Source organism: Stenella coeruleoalba (assembly GCF_951394435.1).
Source record: "Stenella coeruleoalba genome assembly, chromosome: 5".
Classification (NCBI taxonomy): Eukaryota; Metazoa; Chordata; class Mammalia; order Artiodactyla; family Delphinidae; genus Stenella; species Stenella coeruleoalba.
In genome coordinates this window covers 99460204-99482676 of record NC_137150.1, presented here as the reverse complement: position 1 = coordinate 99482676, position 22473 = coordinate 99460204, and the positions used below count along the sequence as shown (strand labels likewise).

The 22473-nt window shown below is 34.6% G+C and overlaps 1 protein-coding gene across 4 annotated transcripts in view; it reads left to right on the top strand.

Moving 5' to 3' along the window:
- EPHA6 (EPH receptor A6) overlaps nt 1-22473 on the top strand; it is a gene marked incomplete at its 3' end in the record, with an annotated part of 858431 nt that overhangs the window by 539145 nt on the left and 296813 nt on the right. For 2 of the 4 annotated variants that reach the window (XM_079923297.1, XM_079923296.1), the window contains exon 7: nt 10327-10492. In XM_079923297.1, the coding sequence (XP_079779423.1) occupies nt 10327-10492 (166 nt within the window). Of the gene's footprint in view, nt 1-9888; nt 9937-10326; nt 10493-22473 lie in introns of those variants that run through there. The other 2 variants (XM_079923295.1, XM_079923299.1) reach the window with 2 other exon arrangements.

Sequence of the window (22473 nt, the reverse complement as noted above, 5' to 3'; positions counted from 1 at the left end):
CCATAAGCCAGCAAAACAATTTTTCTCATCTCTCATTTGAATTATCATTCATTTATGCACACTAATTTTAAATTGCTATAACAATATGTATAATTTAAAAGCTAAACATATAGAGCAATTAATTCATTAATATATTTGTTCAGTATACTTGGCTAATGTATCATGATGTATCATGTATCATTGTAATTATGAGAGGTTACAATATGCTTGAAACACTGCATTAAGCCGTGAGAATATAGAGGTTAACAGGCAAGCAAAACACTTATAAAATTTTTAGAAAGACCTCTCACAGCATCTGCAGAATTACCTCAAGGCATAGGTCTATCATTGCCCTAAATTAAATGCACCACCTATTGATAATAACTCCTAAAAGAAAGAAATAATGCTAAACACATTTGTTGGAGCCTGTAAAAGGGTTTTACGTGTTATTTGGCTTTTTATCTTACAACAAGCCTGACTCTTTGAGATTGTATAATCTTTGCAGTTTTCATAGACAAACTGACTACCACTAGGACTCCATTGGTCTCATTCTAGCACCAGTATTTTGTAAAGGTCACACTGGGATAATCTAGCCATTTTCCCTAAAAGTAAATTTAACCACAATTTCAAGCAGTTAATTATCTACATGTAACTTATCTGTTCTCTGAAAATCAATTATGAATGCTTAATTCTAGAGCAATATACTGCTCCCATCAGGTATACTTTGCTGCCATCTCCTACTATTGCTCAACATTTAATGTTCAAGGAGTGCATTTAATTTCATTTTAGGTGAAACAAGATACACATTGGAAGGAATATAAGAAAAAAAGTCATGAATGCATTTAAAAGTGATTTAGGGTTATCTCCTGTTTTGGATTACTGGGGATAATCAAAAGTTGATTATAGTAAATTATAGCTGTGGTATACTAAATGATACTTCTCCAAAAGTGCAGTCAAAAAGTAATTGTGTACTTAGAATATCTACTTCTACATTTTTCTTACTTATGCTTAATTTGTAATTTTGTCATAGCAGTAGCCAATTTTTACTTTAAAAAAAATTCAGAACACCTTACCCACTAACTTAGAACACCCTACCAACCAGCTTGTTAACCCCTTCTCTCCCCCAATTAGAAACTCCCTCTTGTGTACTTAAATGATTGTGAGAAAAGAAGGTAACTCTTTTGGCTACCAGCAACAAAACCCAACTCTGATGATTATTTAAGGATGTCAAAATGTAGAATCCAAGGCAGAGCAGAATGTTCTAGACTCAGGAAGGCAACAGTCAGAAAAGCTGAGGTTATTCAACGTAATTCTCTTTCTGTATTTTTCGTGATGGATTCAGTGTCATTGGATAAGAAATCCGTAATTATTTTCACTTGCTTTTATCTCCAGGGCAATCAGCTTTGTTGGGCACCAGCCCCCTTTTCTCCTGATTGTGGGGCTAATTTAGATCTGGTCACAGGAGAATCAGTGTGAGCTGGAAGCCATCCCAATTTGTGCTCCTACATTGGAGCAGGAGTTCTAGTAGTCCAGTTCCTAATGATATGTGACCATAGCTGCACAAGGTGTTAAATGATGGCTAGGTATTCCTTTGTGAATATCAATCAGTAGATATGTATTAAACACTAACTATGCATCCAGCATTCCTTTGCTTTTTTGTTTTGTTTTGTTTTTTGAAGCAACTATATATCACATTTTTGAGGAAATTGCTGACTACTTAGGGATATATATTGATACGCATTGAAATAACTAGAGGAAGGAGTCAGGTAGTATAAAATTATTCCTTCATTCTTTGAATCATTCCTTGAAAATCATGCAACAAAATTTAAAAATTTTTTAAAAATCCCCCCATCTCACCCCGATATCTATTTATTTGAAAATTTAGAATATTATCTTAAATAACACATATTAAAGGGGAAAAGACTTAAATTATAAACTATTCTAAAATGAAAGACATTGAGATACATATATATCCAAACCTTAAAAAGATGAGGAAGAAGGAATGAATAAGTGTAAAAGCAAAAATTAATGAAACTGAATCAAAAAAAGTATATTTGATTTAAAAAATCAAAATCCAGTGGTTTTGAAGACTGATAAACAAGCTTGACTAGAAGGAGGAAAATGTTATTTATGGAAGAGATTTTCAATAATAGGACAAGCCTAATTGTAAATTTACATCAATAAATGTACTATATAAATGTAATGGATAATTTTCTGTTGATTACCAAAACTGAATAAGAAGAATATCTGAATATAGGATGAAATAATTTTAAAAGATGGTCAAATATCTGTCTCTGAAATGGTCTTTCAATTAAGGTTTCAATGAACAGATAATTACCATGTTATATCAATTATTGCAGAACATTAAAAAATGAAAATTTTCATAATACATTCTCTTAAATATAGCTTAACCCAAATAGTATAACCAGATATTGATAATAAAAAAAGTTAAAATCAAGAAAACTCTAGGCCAAGATCACTTATAAAGAGAGGTATAAAAATTCCATTTGAAATATTATCAAACTGAATCCAAAATTGCAATAAAAATTTTAGAACTATATTATAACCAAGTATTAACAAGTAAGGTTTATCTTAGGAATGCAAAGATAGTTCTTCACAAGTATATACTACATTAAGGTGAAAAACATAGAATCACCTTGGCAAATACAGATAAATTGTTTTATAACATTCAAAATCCATTTCACATTTTAAAAACAAAATACAAACAAAATTACAGTGTAAGAAAAAGGAAGAAAAGTTCTCACCTAGATATCTACTAAAAACCTAAATCAGACATGATTATATTTAACAGTTCCACATTAACAGCTAATCCATTCAAGAACAAAGAAAAATAAGATTCCTACTTTTACTGCTACTATGTAGTATTCTACAAAAGATCTTTGAATTACAGTTACGAAAACCAGGGATTTTCTTTTTTATACAGCAAACTGTTATAGATTTACTCATACGGGTCTTGCATATTTCTTGTCATATACTTAAGCATTATAAGGTTTCTGTTGCTATGGTATGTGGAATATTTTAAAATATAATTTTACTGGTCATTGCTAGTGTATAGGAAAGCAACTGATAATTGTATGTTGGCTAACTAACTGATTTATTAGTTCTAAATCTTTTCAGTTAATCCTCTACGAATTTCTAGGTAGACAGTCATAATTAATAGAGAGAAAATGATGGTTTATTATAGCTCAATCATTAGGAGAGACATTTTCCACATATTAAAAAAACTATTGTTTTTAAATTTCAGTAAGATAATTAGGAAGAACCTGTGTACCTTATGGTTTGCCTGGAGTAGAATAAGATTCTCTCTCTAAAAAGCTCTAAAAAAAGGTATAGATTAACACTTCTTTGGGATGAATCAAAGCAGCTGATACAAGAATGAAAATAGATGACTTTTTAGGACTATAAGCTCTTATATAAGTATGCCTATTTTATGGACATGCTATAACTTCAGTTCCTGGGCTCACACAGCTCATTCTGATGCTCTATTTTGCCAATCCTACAACTGGAGTGCACTAGGAGTTCATGACTCTCTCAGAGATTGACTCATTCTAATTAAATTCAAAAGCAAACTGAGGAACAAAGCACAATGCCCATATATTGATCTTAGAGAAGCCTGTCCTTTCCAGGAACAAATATATTTATTTCTACTTCTATAGCACTTGGGAATTCACATTAGTAATCAGGAGATTGCAGCATCAAAGTAAAAATATGAAAAATCTTAAGGAATCTTTCAGCCAGGGTATGATAAGTACCTGCGCCCAGGTAGGGCTCATTATTATAATGACCTATAAAATAAAATACACCAAATTCATTGTCTCTCTTCTTTGGAAAGCAATTGTTAAACTCTGGCAGGATCTAGTACACAAGCTTTCCTTTTCCTAGGGTCATGTGAAATAACTTCTTTCATTCAAGTAAAATATTTTCAGGTTTGCTAATACCATTGTTTAGGCAACAGGATTCTTTGATAACCTTTCAAACTTTATGTTTCTAGGCTGTGCAATTCTTGCTTTATCAGGGAAAATATTTTTCTGCAGGTAATGAATCATGTTCTAAATGTGGTTTTAATTTGTTTAGTTTTGAGAGATTATTATGCAGACATCTCAACAGTCTTCTGTCATGAATTGTTTGATGAATGTGTGTTTGTGTGTGTGTGTGTTTGTATGTGTGACAGAGAGGCAGGGTAAGAAAGACAGACACAAAAATGGAAAGAGAAAAGAGACAAAAAAATGACTTAGATGACCCCTAGCAGAGCTATTAATATCCACTTTTTTCTTTTCTTAGGACTCTATAGCTTCAATCTCCTAGCCAGTAGAACAGGAGCTTTACCATTGGCTTAATTAGAACCTTGCTAATTAAAAAATAACGATTGTGGTAGTAGAGTGCTAATTTTTAATAGCACTTTTACCTATTCCTGATGACTTAAACTTGGCATGACTTACTTGAAAGGATAAAGGAAAATCCAACAACGCTTTTAGTCTGTCCTCTTAGTACTGTTCTGTGAATAAAGCCATGTAGAGTACCATCATGCATAAAAAATTCTAGAAGAATCTCCTGGACCTTATCAAAAAATTCTATTCTGAAGCCCCAAACATGAATATTTTATGTTCCTTGGAAGATTGGGTGAATTATAAGCCCCTTGGAATTTCCTGGAATCTGTCTATATGACATAATATCAAAATAGACAAAAAATAAAGGCAGAATGATTGGATGTGTTAACCTTAGTAGAAAATAATTTTATCTTTGAAATTTTCAATGTTGAAAATTGTTTCTACCACTGAGGAACTATTTATATAAAAGTATTCTAATGCCATCAAATCATTACTATCTGGTTCACAGTCTGTCTTAAATTTGAAGTTATTTCTAGTGATCAGATAATCAAGAACATAAAGTGTGAAAAAAATAACCTTGGCTCAAAGTCTAATTTATAAGCATTTTTGCCCTGCACATATCTGCTTAAATTGGATAGTGAAAAAACACAACTTTAACAGAAGCCATTGACTAGTTATGTGACGTGCTTTGGTAAGTTACTTATTCTTTCTGCACCAATTTCATCATATGCTAAGTGAGACTAAAAATATTACCAGTTCTTATTGCTTCACAAGATTATTATGAGTACTACATAAAGAATGTGTGTGAAAACACCTTGCAAATTGTAAGGCACTGCATAAATCATGGTTGTTATCTTATGATTGCTGATATATATTTAGATCTATGTATCTGTACAAAAAAACTCTACAACATAATTTTTAATCACATATGTAATCCAATTAGTTTAACATTTTTAAAAAATACAACAATGTGGTAACATCTTAGAGAAAACCCCCTAGACCCAAAGACTTTAAGAGAAAGCAAACCAGCCAGAAGATGACCACTTTGTGGGCCTATTGCATCTACTTCCATAAGTGGGATGGTAAACTCAAGAGATTAAGATGAGGCATGATGAGAATCAATCACAGCAGAAGAGAGCGGACTTGTATTTCTAACATACAAAAATTATAGAATATAATTGCTTACGTAGAACTTTGGTGATTATGTAAGCCAGATCTACTATAGAGCCCTAAAACCATACCCATAGAGAGCATTCAGTGAATATCGGTGCAATGAATGAATTTTCTGTATGAGCAAATCAAAGTCTTGAAGGTGATTTACCAAGGTACATAATAGAAGCAGAACCAAAATCGAGCCAAGACAGGAGAATTCTAATCCAGAATTCTTTACATGCTGCCTTCTGTTGATAACAGACCATGTTACCTCTGGTTGCAGAAAGATGCAGCCATAGTGACTGGACACCTGAACCTATTTCTTTTAACTAAGTTAGTTTTCAGATTGAATGCTAAGAGGGTCCAGACTCTAGTAAGAACATCCCTGTTAGTGACCATGAAGAGTTGACATCTATAGAGATAAAACACAGAGTCAGTATATTAAGCAAATGAAAGGTTCAATGTAACAATAAGATTAGACTCCCAGGAAAACCTAGATCCTCAGCAGCTGGGACGGGGCAATTCCTGAGACTAAGCTGCAGACTCTGCCCTTGAGAAGAGAACCTTAAATAAAAGTCTACATCTCTAGAGAGTAATACATGCATATTGTTTGACAGTGAATGCTCTGTGTTCACACTACAGTTCTGAACTATGTTTTCAGTATATGTGAATACAAATATATAAAATAGAAATTGTGTATATGTTTATTTTAGGAAATGATATACATAACAGTACATTAAAGTGCATTGCTATTAAATGATTTGTCCCATGATTGATATTATTATTTATGCTTATCCAAGGGGAAGTAGTGCAAAAACTGTTTCACGTTCAGCCAATGAGCTAATGCTTCTCAGTACAGAAGACTGCCAGTGCTCGCCTATCCACAGTCCAGTGTACTTTGCAACCCATGGGGTCATGCCTTTGGAGCTTCACTTTATGCCATTTATTTACTGCCTGACAACCTGTTTTGACCCTTAAAAGTGTGAAATAATAATCCTGGATCTGCCACAAAGACTAAAAGAAATAGTGTATTTATGGAAATTAGTAAATACTCAGAACTGGTTGATAATATATCATGAAAACTTATGAAGTACAGTAGTGCAGTACTTAGAGTGAAATTTGTAGACTTAAATTGTATTTGAAAAGGTGTACTGACAATTAGTGAGTTAAGCATGAAATGTAAAAAGTTAGAAGACAATATAATTAACACAAAAAAGAAGAAAGAAAATAATTTATAGTAAGAGCAGATATTAAATGAAATAGAAAACAAAGAAACAATAGAGAGATAAAGCCAAAAGTTGGTTCAAGCCTCTGGAAAGCTTGATCAAGAAAAAAAAGAAAGTACTAAAATGAATAATATTAAGAATGAGAAGATTTTATTATGGATTTAGCAAGGGTAAAAAACTTATAGTTTTATGAACAATGGAATGTATTACCTAGGAAAGTTGAAGACATAGGTATTATGCAAATAGCAATTCCATATGGTACAAACTCTAGAAAAACTCTCACACATACCCTATTCAAGCATGTTCAGAATTGAGCCCCCATGGATGAATAAAGAGATCTCGATGGCTCTGCAGCAAAACACTGTCTCTATCTGGTGACAGCTACTTTGAATTGGAGTTGATGTGTCAGGAGAAAGGCAATTAGCCAAAGTTCTGGGACAGTAAGTGCCCTATGCTTTTCATGGGTAAGTGCTAACTTAGTTTCCCAAGAGCTTGGAAACACCAGGAGAAGAGGGGGCTGATATGCACTGGAAGGAGGAATTCGCATGACTGTTCTCTGAGCTCTCTTTCTTGGCATGATCCGAGGAGGCAAGATGTGAGGCAAGGCAGCTACCCCCTCACTGCTGTGTTGTAGGCTGAGGAACCATGTAAGCATACTTCCTACTTAATGATTTTTATTTCAGGAATATAGCTACAGATACACTTCTGTATAACAGCAGACATGCTAAAAGCTATTTGCAAAAGGAGTCCTTTGCCCCCTGTAATTTTACTGAGTAATAAATTACTATTTAGCTATGTTTTTGTGAAGCAGCAAAGACATAATGTGTAATTATTATGGTGCCATTCTAAGTAAATTTTTCAATCTGTATCTCCTCTCTTTAAGGATAAGACTAAATTCTTTTTTTCAGGATTTAAAAATTCTCTCAATCATAATTTCATACTGTGCAATGCTACTCAGAATACCCCATAACTCTAATGTTGCAGAAAATTCTGTGAGAGGTGGAATATTCTCCTCTTCTATGTAAGAATGAACAATCCAAAAGTTTTTACAAATTTCTACCAGAAACAGTATTATCTCTTCCAATAGAACACAAACTTTCTTTCTCCACAATATGGGTGTTAAACCCCCTAATTATAAAGGCCTTCATCTTAGAAAGCTTCTTCTTTAGGGCCTTAGCAGATAATTACTGCCACCAATGATTTTATAGAATTTATTTTCTTGGATTTTATAACAGGCAGATATTTATTTACTTTCTAATCTGCAAATGACCTAGGGATAAATATAAGTTACAATTTATCTGTTTTGTCTTTTTTATTTAAAATGTTGCTATTGTTTACTCATTTTTCTTTGTACTTTGTGTTTAATAAACAGTTGTATTTGGGGTATAGATGACAAATTCAATTCCTCAGCTAGACAGAGAATAACCATGTAGCATATAAAGTTCTGACAAACAAGGCCATAAAGTTTTAAAATGATCTTTAAGGATTTTTTTTCTCAAAAGTAGCTTAAGGAAAATGATTTTCATAGTTCTAAATCTTATAGCATCACCAGACAATAAATGCAGTTTGATACATTCTGCATGTATGTAGGTTACTTCGTTTGCCTGGAAGGTCTCCTGAACAACAGATATTTTCAGGCAAAGGCTAAATGAAATCTTGATGGGAATATTATAGATCGAATTTAAGCATCAAATGAGTGACTTAATTAATGATCTTGAAAGTTACTTCCATCTCTGAGAATCTCTATCTTTAGATATTTTATAATGAGAATAGTGGAGAATTAACTCAAGGGCCTGGTAGCCTAATTTGACCTATGAATTTAGAAGAGTTGTTCCTACAAAAATTTTTTTTTCAGATACCGTAGTAGAACACCATTATAAAGTTATTCAACAATAACACTATACAAAAACAGTATTGACTTTAATGTGTTCCCACTACCAGCATATTGTGGACAGTCTCTTAAAGGCACAAGTAAATTGTTCTGAGGTGGTGGACAAGACAGCCCACTTAAAAGACCCTGAATGACGAGGGCATTCAGTCAGTTGTGGTTCCTGTTAGTGAGAAGAGGTAGTTTGGCAGTTAACCACGGGTGACTGGGAACCAAGCCTCCAGTCCTGCTGATTTCTGAGGTGTGCTGTCTTTCATACTGTGCTGTGTCTTTGATGCTCCCTCACAGGCAGACCGTTTTAAAATCTACCTCACAGGGAGGGGGAAGAGTAAGCTGGGAAGAAGAGAGCGGCGTGGACATATATACGCTACCAAATGTAAAATAGATAGCTAGTGGGAAGAAGCCACATAGCACAGGGAGATCAGCTCGGTGCTTTGTGACCACCTAGAGGGGTGGGATAGGGAGGGTGGGCGGGAGACGCAAGAGGAAGGAAATATGGGGATATATGTATATGTACAGCTGATTCACTTTGTCATAAAGCAGAAACTAACACACCATTGTAAAGCAATTATACTCCAATAAAGATGTTAAAAAACAAATAAATAAAAAATAAAAACAGCAAACCGGACAAAGGCTCCATGGTGCAACACAAGCCCAGGGTCTTTTGGCTGCATTAAATGAGGGCAAGAAGTCAACACAGTTGAAACATATACTCCCAGAGGGTTCTTTGAAAATAAGAAGTATGTACTGTTTTTTTGTGTGTGTGTGTATTTAAGAAAAAATTTATTGGAGTGTAGTTGATTTACAATGTGTGTTACTTTCAAGTGTTCAGCAAAGTGATTCAGTTATACATATATTCATTCCTTTCTAGGTTTTTTTTCTCATAAAAGTTATCACAGAATATTGAGTAGAGTTCCCTGTGCTATATAGTATGTCCTTGTTAGTTATCTATCATATATAGTAGTGCATGTATGTTAATCCCAAACTCCTGATTTATCCCTCTCCCCCCGCCCCACCTTTTCCCTTTGGTAACCATAAATTTGTTTTTGATTAAAAAAAAATCTACCTCACAATCAGTATGTATCTCGTACATCTTTACAAAGTAAACTGTGGTATTTTGCAGAGGAGTCAACTCTCCCTCAAAGGAAAATTTTCATCATTTTATGTCTTAAGTTGCTTCAACTTCAGTGTTACTACTGGGGAATCACTGAGTTTCAGAACAATGCAGTTGATTCGGGATAAAAGATCGCAAACTTTAAAAAAACAATTAATTTATTTTTCCTTTCACCCACAGGTCTACCCACGGATAGCGCCGGCATTTTGGCACTACCTGCGGGTAGAAGTGAGTAGCGGGTACTTGAACTCTCCCACCCTTGCTCCTTGCTTGCTGCTGGCCCGGTCTGATCTGATGTGCCCATTTTATTCAAGATGCAGCTGCCGTTCTGTGTAAACATGCTCTTCACGCCACCACCATTCCTTAGAGTCGGGTCAGAAATCCAAATCACCAAAAATACAAGATCATCATCTTTCTTAAAAAGTTTCCAAATCAAGACCATATCATATGCATTATAATTGGTGAAAAACGAAGCACTAAATTATGGAAAACCATGCTTGCATCAGTTCTTAATTAGTATTTTTGAGAGAGCAGAATTCCTCAGCTTGACTTTACAGTGTGTCAAGGTAAAGGAAAATAACCCTGCTTCACTCCCCTTCTCTTCTCTTCTGTCTCCAGGACCATGAGCAGCAGCTCTCCTATTCCTCCACGAGGTCCAAGGCCCCCAGTGCCATCATCACAGGTCTCAAGCCAGCCACCAAGTACATTTTTCATATCCGAGTGAGGACTGCAACAGGGTACAGTGGATACAGTCAGAAGTTTGAGTTTGAAACAGGAGATGAAAGTAAGTTTCACACAAAGATATAAAATAAGATGTTAATTTAGTGCGGTTCCAATGTGACCTCATGGTTGAAAATCTGATGTCCCAAATTTTGAATAGTCTCATCATGCAGGATTCTGTTCATGTAAATACTCATACAGTCGTTTCAGTTAATGCTTTGGTGCTATCGTTAAATATTTTCATCACTCAGGCCACAACACAGAGAGTCTCACTGGGTGGTGTTAGCCTAATTGTCCGCCAGTCTTGGCATCATAATGTGATACTAATGAATGCTTGGAAGAGAGTAAAGCCATGAGCAAATGATTTTAGCAGTTAGTTCAAAATTATGCAGCTTTGGCTTGTTATATTAGATCAATAAAAACAGTGGTCAGGAGACAAACTCCCCTGAAATGCACATTATAAGTTTAAATATTAGATGCATGGGCTTGATTAGAAACTCAAATTAATTTCATAGCGTCAACATTGAAAACTAAAATGGGAGAAGAGGGGAGTGAGGCATTCCAAAGTCATGTAACATAGCATTAAATGTCATGTTCATTCTAAACCCAGTTCTACCATTGAATTATTTTTTCAATTTTAGAAATCCATCACATTGCTATCTTTGTAAGGATGATATAGGTGGCTTTTGCTATGTACTTTGATGGAAAAATATCTAAATACCTAATTATAATAAAATTCTGGGGCTTCCCTGGTGGCGCAGTGGTTGAGAGTCCGCCTGCCGATGCAAGGGACACGGGTTCGTGCCCCGATCCGGGAAGATCCCACATGCTGCTCGCTAAGCCTGCGCGTCCGGAGCCTGTGCTCCGCAATGGGAGAGGCCACAATGGTGAGAGGCCCGCGTACCGCAAAAAAAAAAAAAAAAAAAAAAAAAAAAAATTCTGTTCCCATCACTGTTAAAATAGCTGTATTTGCATAAGAATTCAAGAATAGCAACTTTATTTTAAAAATTATTTATGAATAACAATAATAATGTCTAGCATTTATTGAGCCTATTCTCATAGGTGCCAAAAATGATGTGCAGTATTTTACATGTGTTGTCTCTTTTAAACGTTTCAACATCCAATGAGACCAGTATTATTTTCCTAATTTTACTTATGAGAAATCAGAAGCCTAGGGAAATTGAGCAACTTGTCAGATTCATGCAGCTGGTAAGAAAGCTAAGCTAAAATTTGAAACTAAGGACTATCTTCTTCCAAGGCCAGTACTCTACCATCCTGCCAAGTCCTTCCATTGGAATTATAAAATGCTAATGGTAAGACCACTGATTAAGCCACAATTCCCCCAGTTTATCACTCCCTGAAAGTGAAGCTATGTGAGTTTCTAACTATATGACAGAAAGAGTGTTCTGTTGTTGTTTTTAGGTTAATGAACAACATTGATCCATAAGAACTTTTTCGTTACAACTATATCTAACTAAAAAGTGGAAAAGCACTGAAATATTTAATTAAGAAGGAATACAGCTTAAGGAGGGAAAGTGAACAAAGGAATAAAAAGAATACTTATAACCTGGATGTTTAATATCTGTGATAGTCGTTTGTAATCCCACTGAACACTATTGACTTTTCAAGCTAGAGACGAAATTATTGGGAATGTAGTTATCACAAAACTCCATAATCAAAAGCAATATAAAATATTCAAAAAAATGTCCCTGCTATGTCCTATTGACTGCTTTCTTCCCTGCCCACATGTCAAGACTTAATCTAGGTGCAAAGCCAAGGACACAATTCAAGGAAAGTTTGGTCCAGGGAAGAGTCACATCATTGTCTTGTCCAGGGTGTGTTTATTGTGTCTTATTTCACAGAAGAAGAAATTCACCTAACTTTTTAAAAGTATGACATTTTTGAGTATTATATCATCAAGTCAGAAATGTACTCTCAAACTCATAGGTCTAAATCTAGATAATTCATTTATGTTTGTCTGGGACTTTTAGACAAAGCAATCTAGTCTAATAAGAAAACATAAGTTCTGATCTAAATATTGTATTTGGTTTTAACTCTAAATTTCAACTTATTGTACTTTCAGGACTAAAATTCTTTCAGATGTTATGTAAAAGATAAGTACTTTGAAACTCCTTAGCAGAAAGGTCCCATACTTACAATGACCCAGTATAATATTGATTCATTCAATGAAAAATATATAGGACAGTTAATATGTGCCATACTCTACGTGAGTCTCTGGGGATAAAAAAGTAATAAGACCTGCAACCTCTGCCTTTTCATAATTTATAGTCTAGATTTGTGGGAGGAAAATTAAAGTTTCAATTAAAAAATACAAGGTTGAATGACATGTACTACCAGACAGATATGCAAAGAGTGCTATGAGAGCATAGAGAAGCTGCCCTAATTCAGCATGAATAGATCATGAAGGTCTGGAGGATGAGACGCAGTGGCTCATTCTTTAAAGAAGGGTGATAAAGGAATAGCAAAAGCGCTGAGACCTGAAACAGCATGAAAAATTTAAAGAAGAGCCAACTATTTGGTGTGACTACAGTGAGGAGACATGAAAAATTAAATGGTGGGAGCTAAAAGCAGAGAATTATATACAGGGGCCAAGAACAAGACGAAGTTGCTCTTTGGGCAATGTTAAGCTTATTGCGCTTTATGAAGATATTGAAGATTCATGGGAGGATTTTAATTAGGAGTAATATGACCAGTAACATGTGCAAGACTGTCTGCTGAGCAGTTTACACAAATTATCTTTTTAATTCTGCTAAGACTATAACTCTTTTTAGAAACTTAAGTAGCTTTACCAAAATCTGATAACCAATGAGTGGAGGTGCAGGATTAGAACCCTAGAAGCACCTGACAGCAGCAGCAGACAGCAAAAACCATATTCTGAATTACTGATTTATAAATGTCATGAAAGTGACTTTTATAATACTGTTGAAGAGACAACAGCGTTTGAGAAGAGTTTGAAAAATATGTTTGTGTAAACCTGGAGTTTGGGTGCATAGAGTGGCTCCCAAGTCAATTTACAGCCTGAGGAAAAATTATTTAAAGGATCATTTTTTATCTGGTTAACTTTAAATTGCATTTTCAAAGCATGCTGTTTATATCCAGGAGAGAATTTCAATGAATAATGTCATAGTAAGATATGCGTAGGTTTACTATAAATTCAGGAATATAATGATATGAATCCAAACTGACAGCATCAGTCTTTTTCTCTACATACCCTCTTAGTGCATCTTTAAATTTTTATAGCTTTTCTTTTTCAAGTACTGTCTGAATTATTGTAATGTCAACTTCCTTATTAAGGTCTCTCTTGTGTATTATTTAATTAACTGACTTTATGATGCATAGAGATGGGGTGTGAAGTGGGAAGGTGAAATTAGGTACTCTCTCATTTGATGGTCTAGTTCAAATTTTTTAAAACAAGCAAAACAAAGTAGTTTATAATGTCATTCCCTTTAGCTATACCTATTTTACTTTGTTCAAATTTTAGTTTGCTAACAACCAATGAGACGATAATATAAAATATGAAACAATTCTTTTTCAAAATTATAATGTTCTTAACTGATTACTTGTACTCTACAAACATAGTGGCTTCATTTATTTTTTAACATCTTTACTAGAGTATAATTGCTTTACAATGTTGTGTTACTTGCTGCTGTTTAACAAAGTGAATCAGCTATATATACGCATATATCCCCATATCCCCTCCCTCTTGCGCAGCCCTCCCACCCTCCCTATCCCACCCCTGTAGGTGGTCACAAAGCACTGAGCTGATCTCCCTGTGCTATGCAGCTGCTTTCCACTAGCTATCTGCCTTACGTTTGGTAGTGTATATATGTCAGTGCTACTCTCTCACTTCGTCCCAGCTTACCCTCCCCCGTCCCCGGTCCTCAAGTCCATTCTCTAGTAGGTCTGCGTCTTTATTCCTGTCCTGCCCCTGGGTTCATCAGAACCATTTTTTTTTAGATTCCATGTATATGTGTTAGCACACAGTATTTGTTTTTCTCTTTCTGACTTACTTCACTCTGTAAAATGAAGTAAGATGGACGCTAGGTCCATCCACCTCACTACAAATAACTCAATTTCGTTTCTTTTTATGGTTGAGTAATATTCCATTGTATATATGTGCCACATCTTCTTTATCCATTCATCTGTCGATGGACTTTTAGGTTGGTTCCATGTCCCGGCTATTGTAAATAGAGCTGCAGTGAACATTATGGTACATGATTCTTTTTGAATTATGGTTTTCTCAGGGTATATGCCCAGTAGTGGGATTGCTGGGTCATATGGTAGTGCTATTTTTAGTTTTTTAAGGAACCTCCATACTGTTCTCCATAGTGGCTGTATCAGTTTACATTCTCACCAACAGTGCAAGAGGTTTCTCTTTTCCACAACCTCTCCAGCATATTGTTTGTAGATTTTTTGATGATGGCCATTCTGACCAGTGTGAGGTGATACCTCATTGTGGTTTTGATTTGCATTTCTCTAATGATTAGTGATGTTGAGCATCCTTTCATGTGTTTGTTGGCAGTCTGTATGTCTTCTTTGGAGAACTGTCTATTTAGTTCTTCCACCCATTTTTGGATTGGGTTGTTTGTTTTGTTTTTTGATATTGAGCTGCATGAGCTGCTTGTAAATTTTGGAAATTAATCCTTTGTCAGTTGCTTCATTTGCAAATATTTTCTCTCGTTCTGAGGAGCCATCACCATGACTCCTCTTGCTTTGTTTTTAGACCAGAGGTTGGATTTTTTTCCAGAGTCAGAATATGCTAGTGGAAACTGGCCAGCAAGTTTAAAGAGTACTATCTATGACTGTTAGCACTATAAAAAGAGCCTACTTGAACTATAGCTGTTGGGATCCTCTTTTCCTAAGTCTATAGAACAACCTCATTCCCTATGTTATATAGGAAGAGAGAGAGAGAACAAGGGAGAGAGAATTGACTGATAGATCTATAGATAAGTAGGTAGAAAGTCACTCATATATAGTCACAAAACACTTTCTTTTTGTGTTTCAATACAGACATTTCATATGTCTGCTAATCTCTCTTAGGACTAATAGTGTATAGCTAAATATTATGTTCACTAACAGCATTTATTGAACTGCTATTGTGTACAGGCCTTTTTATTAGGTACTGTAATTGATCCCCCCATCTTTTTGGAATAGAGTTAACAAAATTACAATAAACTACAGAATCAGTAGTAAGAAAGTAAGAATATATAAATATTCCATGTGAATCTTCTCGAAAGATAGGTGAACAATATATAGGTGTTAGAAGCTCTCAAATATAAGAATTTTCTCAAAATTAATATAAAATCCATATTATGCCCCAAAGTGTCAAACACACCCACACTCACGCACACACACTGGCGTGCACGCACACATACACATACACTGTCAAGTACAGGCCTTTTTGGCTTATATGAATGAAACAACAGAAAATTTTATCTGCCTCATATTTGTTTTTATTTCTGAGCTTATTTTCTAGAGAAAATGTGCTTCTTTTCAACAGAGAAAAAGATGAGAATTAAAATTGAAAAGTTATCTACATAACCAATAATGTTATCCATATCCTTACAAATTGCTTGAAAAACCATATTTGATTCAATTTTAACAATCATCTGTTAAAATTACATGTACATTGTTCAAAATAAATAATTTAATGATAAAGCGGTCAAACACTTGTTTTTATTTAAAACACAACCAAGATTTATCTAATATTCAAATGTAATTTACAGAAACAAAAAATACTTTTATGGGTTCATTTTTTTAAACCAAAATAAAATATATCCTGCTAGATTGCAGTCAACTTAAACATTTTACTTATATACTGTACAACAGTTTGTGAAGCTATCAAAAGGTAGGAGATTCCATAGCTTAAAGCCAATTTTTAAAAGAAAACTGGAATTTTACATGTAATTTATCTCTTCCATTGCCTTAATGGTTATCCAAATGATCCAGTAGAGTTAATACACAGCCAACATATAAGCAATGCATTCCTTTTCCCTGAAAAGATTAATTACACCTTAAATTTTAATAATATGTAAATTTAGGTTTTTACCTGTAAGCTACATGAAGCACTTCTGTAGCACCAAAGCCACATCTGTCAACATTTTAAAATATACCATTATTTACCAAAAGTAGTAATGATGGACTAGATTTATATCACTTAAATAACTACATAAAAGTCATTATGATTAACTAACCAAAGTATAAATTACTGAATCATGGCAAGTGTTTCAAATTAGAATCTTATGCCACATCTTACACATTTATACAAAAAGTGTTATGTTGATACAAATGAATAAATTTAATCACTTAGTTATTTTAAAAACACCCATAAAATTTAGCTATTTTTAGTATGGTTTCATATTTAAGCAGTTTGATTAGTTTTAACAATTTATGTATGGAAATGATCCTGAAAATTAAGGTGCAAGATCGTGTCTCTACTTTCTTCTTCCTTAGTCTATTTTTCATGCCCTCATTTGACTAATTTTTCTATACTCAACTTTCTACACTTAAAAACTCCAAATCGTTGGGTATTTTCTACTGAATAAAATGTGAGTTTCTCAACAAATATTCAAGTCTTCCTCCAATCTAATCCAAATTGACATCGTTTCTGTTCTATTTTCCTCTAGTTAACATATACCCTGGGAAAATGTATAAATGCTCATGCATGAAATTTTCTGAATCTTCATCCTATCTAAGTTGTGTCTGTGACTTCCAGCTGGCATATTCAGAAACCTATCACATTACAAATACTCAGTCCGGCTCACATGCTACACCTCCTGAAGTGTTTTTGATCAATCCAGGGAGAAGTAATCACTCTTTCCTCAGACTTTCTGTAATATTTTATTGTGTGAGGGCTTACTTCTTTACTAAGTTGCTAGCACTTTGAGGTCAAGAACTGTCACCTGTGTATCTTTGTGTCTCATAAAATGTCTTATACGTAGTTTCCAATACACATTTAATTAAATAAGTGAAGAATGTGTAATTTCAAAATATGGAAGAATAGCATATTGCCTACCAGTCGAAAAAGAAAGAATCAAATATTTTATTTGCCACAGGTAAGCAATATTGCTTGCTATATTTTGGGTAACAAGCTGTAACTGATTTGAGTCATGTAAAAACATGATATATGCAATTTTAATTACAAATTAATTGTTAATTCTAAAATTTGGGGGTATTTGAGGTAGAGTAAAATGACTTCTTTGTTGTTAAATAGATATCCCTCCTTACACACCTTTTTAAAAAAAATCTCTATATGTTTGATCCAGTCTATTGGTTGAAACCCAATCTGTACTGCTTTAATTACCAAGGATGAAATTAGCTACATCATTATTAACAGCAGCCAGAAATTTGAGGATGATTATTAATGATGAAGCAGAAAGAGGGCCAGCTGACCCTGGTGGAGTAATAAAAAAGTTAATTAATCAAGAAGGAGGCAGATTTCATATTTATGAGTCTACCCAGAGGAGGATGAATTCCAGTATGTAAGACTTTAATTTGAAATAATCTTCAATCAATAGCACACTTTCAATGTTGGCAGCCATAGCTGTCTAAAAAGAAACATCAGTAGGAAAGAAAAATCTTCTAGCAGTTAGGTTGTCTGAATATAAATTGGCCTACCTTATGATACAATGAAGACCTCTTGTAAGACTTTTTGCTGAAGCTAGCTGGATGCTTATTCAGCATGTCATAAAGGAAATCCCTGCTTTGGTTAGGAGGTTGTGATAGAAGTTTAATGTAACTTCTAACATTGATATTTTATAAAAACAGATAATATTTAGTGAGTTCTAATTATGCTTCAAGCACTATTTAATTCTTTATGGCTACGAATATACTTACAACCTTTGAAGGGGGTGCTATTATCATGCCTATTTTATGGATTAGAAAACAAACACAAAGACGTTTATTAACTTACCAGGTCCTCACAGCTAGTAAGTGTTAAAATGAGGGTATTATGGCATTAGACTCTTTTCATGCTTGGAACCAGGACTGAGTTCCCTTTCTACCCGTTCAGTGTTTTCACTTTTCTTATTCAGGTTGGTCATTACTTCTAATTTTCTACATGATTATTTCTTATTCTTACCTCCAATACTCCACTCTTCCTTAACTAATTATATTCCTCCTTAGAATAAAATGTGTTTGATTTTCAGAAAACTATAATTATTTACAAATCATCATGCATCAAGTTCAGAGGGTTATATGTGTTTTAATGTAGATTTATGGATTAATGCACGCATGGTACACCTAGTATTCCATTCTAAAGGGGCAAAATAATGCAGTTAGTCTGATTACCTTAAATGTGCTGGGACTTGATGAAAAGTAACTATTTGCATAGAAAATGGAAGTCTCCTTTTAAGAAGCCTGCATTGACAAAAATATTTTGCTTCGGTTTTGCACGGATCCAAAAAAGATTTTAAATGATGGGGACCGGGCTTATGTACCATAAGACAGATTGAAGGCCTTAATATGAAAAATATTAAAGACTGTAACTTTGCTAAATGGGCTGGAAAGAAAATCATTCACTGTTAACAGGTACTTAGAAGTTGTAAAATGTGTATATCAATATGCAGTGTTACAATTTGGATCATATTTAAAAGGGAACTAACAAACAGCAATGGATCTATTTCTTAAAACAGAATATAGTTTTATTTTAAGCCAATAACCTGCAGCAACATACAGAAAAATATGATTTCTTTGGGATATAAGCCATCATCCCTTGACTAGAATTCTTTTTTGAGATCAAGAGCCATTTCTTATTCATTTTTTACTTCATGTATTGCTATGCATGTGCCTGACAAATAGAAAAAAAACAAACAAAGATAAATAATATATGCTCTCTGTCTTCAAGAAGCTCACCACTAACCTCACTAGAGGCTCTTGTAACAGAGTTCCTTATTTGTGTCATTCCCAAAATCTAATTTTAATTTGACTTGATTTGAGATGAGATGGATTGTTTCTATCAGCCATCATATAAATTGCCTGAATTTTTCTGTCGAGCTATTTGACTTTTCAACCTTGAATTCTTTAACAGAGCAAAAAACGTTCTTAAGACATTTTAAATTGCTCCAAATTTAGTGAAAAATATATTCTCTATGTAATACTTGAAGATTTAGAGCCATTCTTTAGACTACACAAATCAGCTGTATTGACTTCTATTGTAAAGTGGCTTTTTAATGTCACATTTTAGTTAGAAAAGCATAAAGGGCAAAGCAAAGATAAACCTAATCTCTTAATATAACCATATGGAACCTATCTGGAACTGCTCGTATGTTTCTTAATTATGGTTGACCTCTCACCCTCATCTGTTGCATGATCATTTACTATTCTCAGGACAGCGTTGAGAGTATTGTGATGTTCAGTCGTTGCTTCTAGAATGCGTTAGGGTAGTTCCAGCTAGCTGTAGGGTGATGCCCAGTGGCAATACATAGATGTGGTTCATACAGGCAGGGTAGAAACACATGATGCTGGGATGAAAGTGTCCTTTAGAAGCCATGGACTGCAAGGATGACACAGCACAGGGCCTTGGTTCCTTTCATAGCTTTATTTCTTATTTCCCGATTGAATTCTATCCACCTGGTAGTCCATCGTTTCCAGAGCTGAAAAAATTTGAGAGTTGAATGAAAGAGTTGTCAAAACGTCCAAGTCAGGTGAAAAGTACTTTATGGAAAGTACATAAATACTAAATACTGTCTGCCGATGTCAAAACATAAAGATATAACGTAGTTTGAATTGTACTTACCACGGTACCAGTACGCAGTAAAAATAATTTTAAATTATCTAACGTAACATCTTTTAAATGTGTATTAACCCAATGCAAGGCATCTATCTGCTTTTGCCTTTATCTCACTGTGAAGTCCCAATACTGAATGGACAGATGTTTATAAAATAAACCCAGCCAGCTCTACCAAGGCCTGTGTGAAGAATCAAGAAGCAGCTTAAGTATTTGCGTTACACTTTACTTTTTCAAGGGAAACAGTAGTTCAGTGAATTTAAATTGAGTAATAAGAATTCTTGGCAAAATAATAGTAGGAACCATTTAAAAGACTTAGCTGTGTGTGCACAAACCTGAGCAAGACATGCGTGAGCGCATTACCGACTATGCAACAGGCAAAGAAGCAGAGAGCGGCCACCATGCTGCCAGTTATAAAACAGCTGATTTACCACAAACTGAATCCATATTCTCTTAAGCTTTTGGAAAACAGAGCATCCTTTAAAAAATGCTCTTGCACTATAGGTATTTTTTTAATTAAATAGTTCTATATGCTGTATACAAAACAGAAGAGCAGACTAAATGATTTTTTTCAACAATCAGTTTCAGCATTTCTGTAAACAATAAACATTGCAGTATGACTTAATGAAGTTAGCATACATATGTATATTTATATATACATATATGTGTATACCTATACATTATACATATACTTATATTCATATATTATATATGAATATATAATATACATATATTATGCATTTTTACACACTTCCTATTCTCATTCTGAGATGAAGGAATGAAATTGGCAGTGTTTTCAATAGTGTTGCATAAGCTGTTATCCTTGGAAGTAAATGGGTTTATTTCTAAATCTGATACAAAGTTTGTTCCAAATTTGACATGATGAGAAAGAAAGTGAAGGGCACTTGAAAGGAAGCAGCAAGAGCTAAAGAAGGCAGAAGAATGTTCAGCTGTTCGATTTATTTCCTCACTCCTTCACTCAATCAAAAAATATTAATGAGGGCCAGATATAAAGGCAGGCACTGGGGACTCAAAGATGAAAAGAATAAACTTGTTCTTGACTTTCACAAAAGTTAGTTGAGAAGTTCAGATAATTACACAAGATTACAATACAGGGTTACATGCGATGCCTCGAGGGGCACAAGGAGAAAAATCCAAACAAACGTGTCAAGGAAAGCTTCCAAAAATAAATAACGTCTTGAAGGAGACTTTAAAGTTAAATAAAACCTGGCTGTGAAAATGATGGGGATGGAGGGTGGGATAAGAGGGTTGGGGAGTCTCTCGTGTGTGCAGGTAGAGATGAAAGAGTATGGAACTTTCTAATAACTGAAAGAATTTCAATATGCCTAGGACTGTGGTTCTCAAAATGTGAACCCTGCACCAGAAGCATCCAGCAACACCTGAGAACATGTTAGAAATGCAAATTTTCAGACCCCACCTCAGACTTCCTGAATCAGAAACTCTGGGGTCTAGGGGTGGGACCCAGCATTCTGTTTTTACAAGAACTCCAAGTATTTCTGATCACACTCTAATTAGAGAGCCAGCAGTTTCATCAGAGGGTACAAGGATAGGAGTAAGGAATGATGGGGGTGATAATCTTGGTACAGGAAATACAGGCTAAGGGGCTGGATTCATAGGCAGGGGCCATACCATGCCATCCCTTACCTTGCTACTGAAGCTAAAACCTTCCTGAGTTTTTATTTTTCTTCCAGTTATTTGTAGTTTTGGAGACAGGCAAGGCAGTCAGAGCAAGCTTTCCATAATGGACTTTCCTGGAACCATTGCTAACACATCTAATTATTTCCTCACCTTCATTTTATCCACACTAAAAATAAATCCTTCCAAATATCTTTTTCATTGTCACACCTATAGCTGTCATAACTTCCAAATTCCCCAGAGACTATTTTAGCCTTAAGAATTCACCTACAGAAGGCGCTGGAACGCTGGGAATTATCAATTTAAATTCTAACACATGCTTGCTCTCTGCCAGCGTGTAAGCCTGCATATTTCTCCTTGACAGTTCATATTTGGTCTCTGGACTTTCAAGACACAGTGAATTATGACCTGCTCACCAGAGCCTCTTGAGAAAACTGGAGCTGAGCCACCCCATGCCAAACCTTTAGCGAAAATTGGTCAGTCCTGGATATTGAAAAAGTCGTGGAAATTAAGTTGTCTGGGAAACTTCATGAATCTAGATATCATAGAGGTAAAGGTGATATGTTAACAAAGCAAAGTTAGACGCCAAGACTAATGTGCCACACAAATGTGTCACTGACTCGTCCCAGGCTATGTTACTT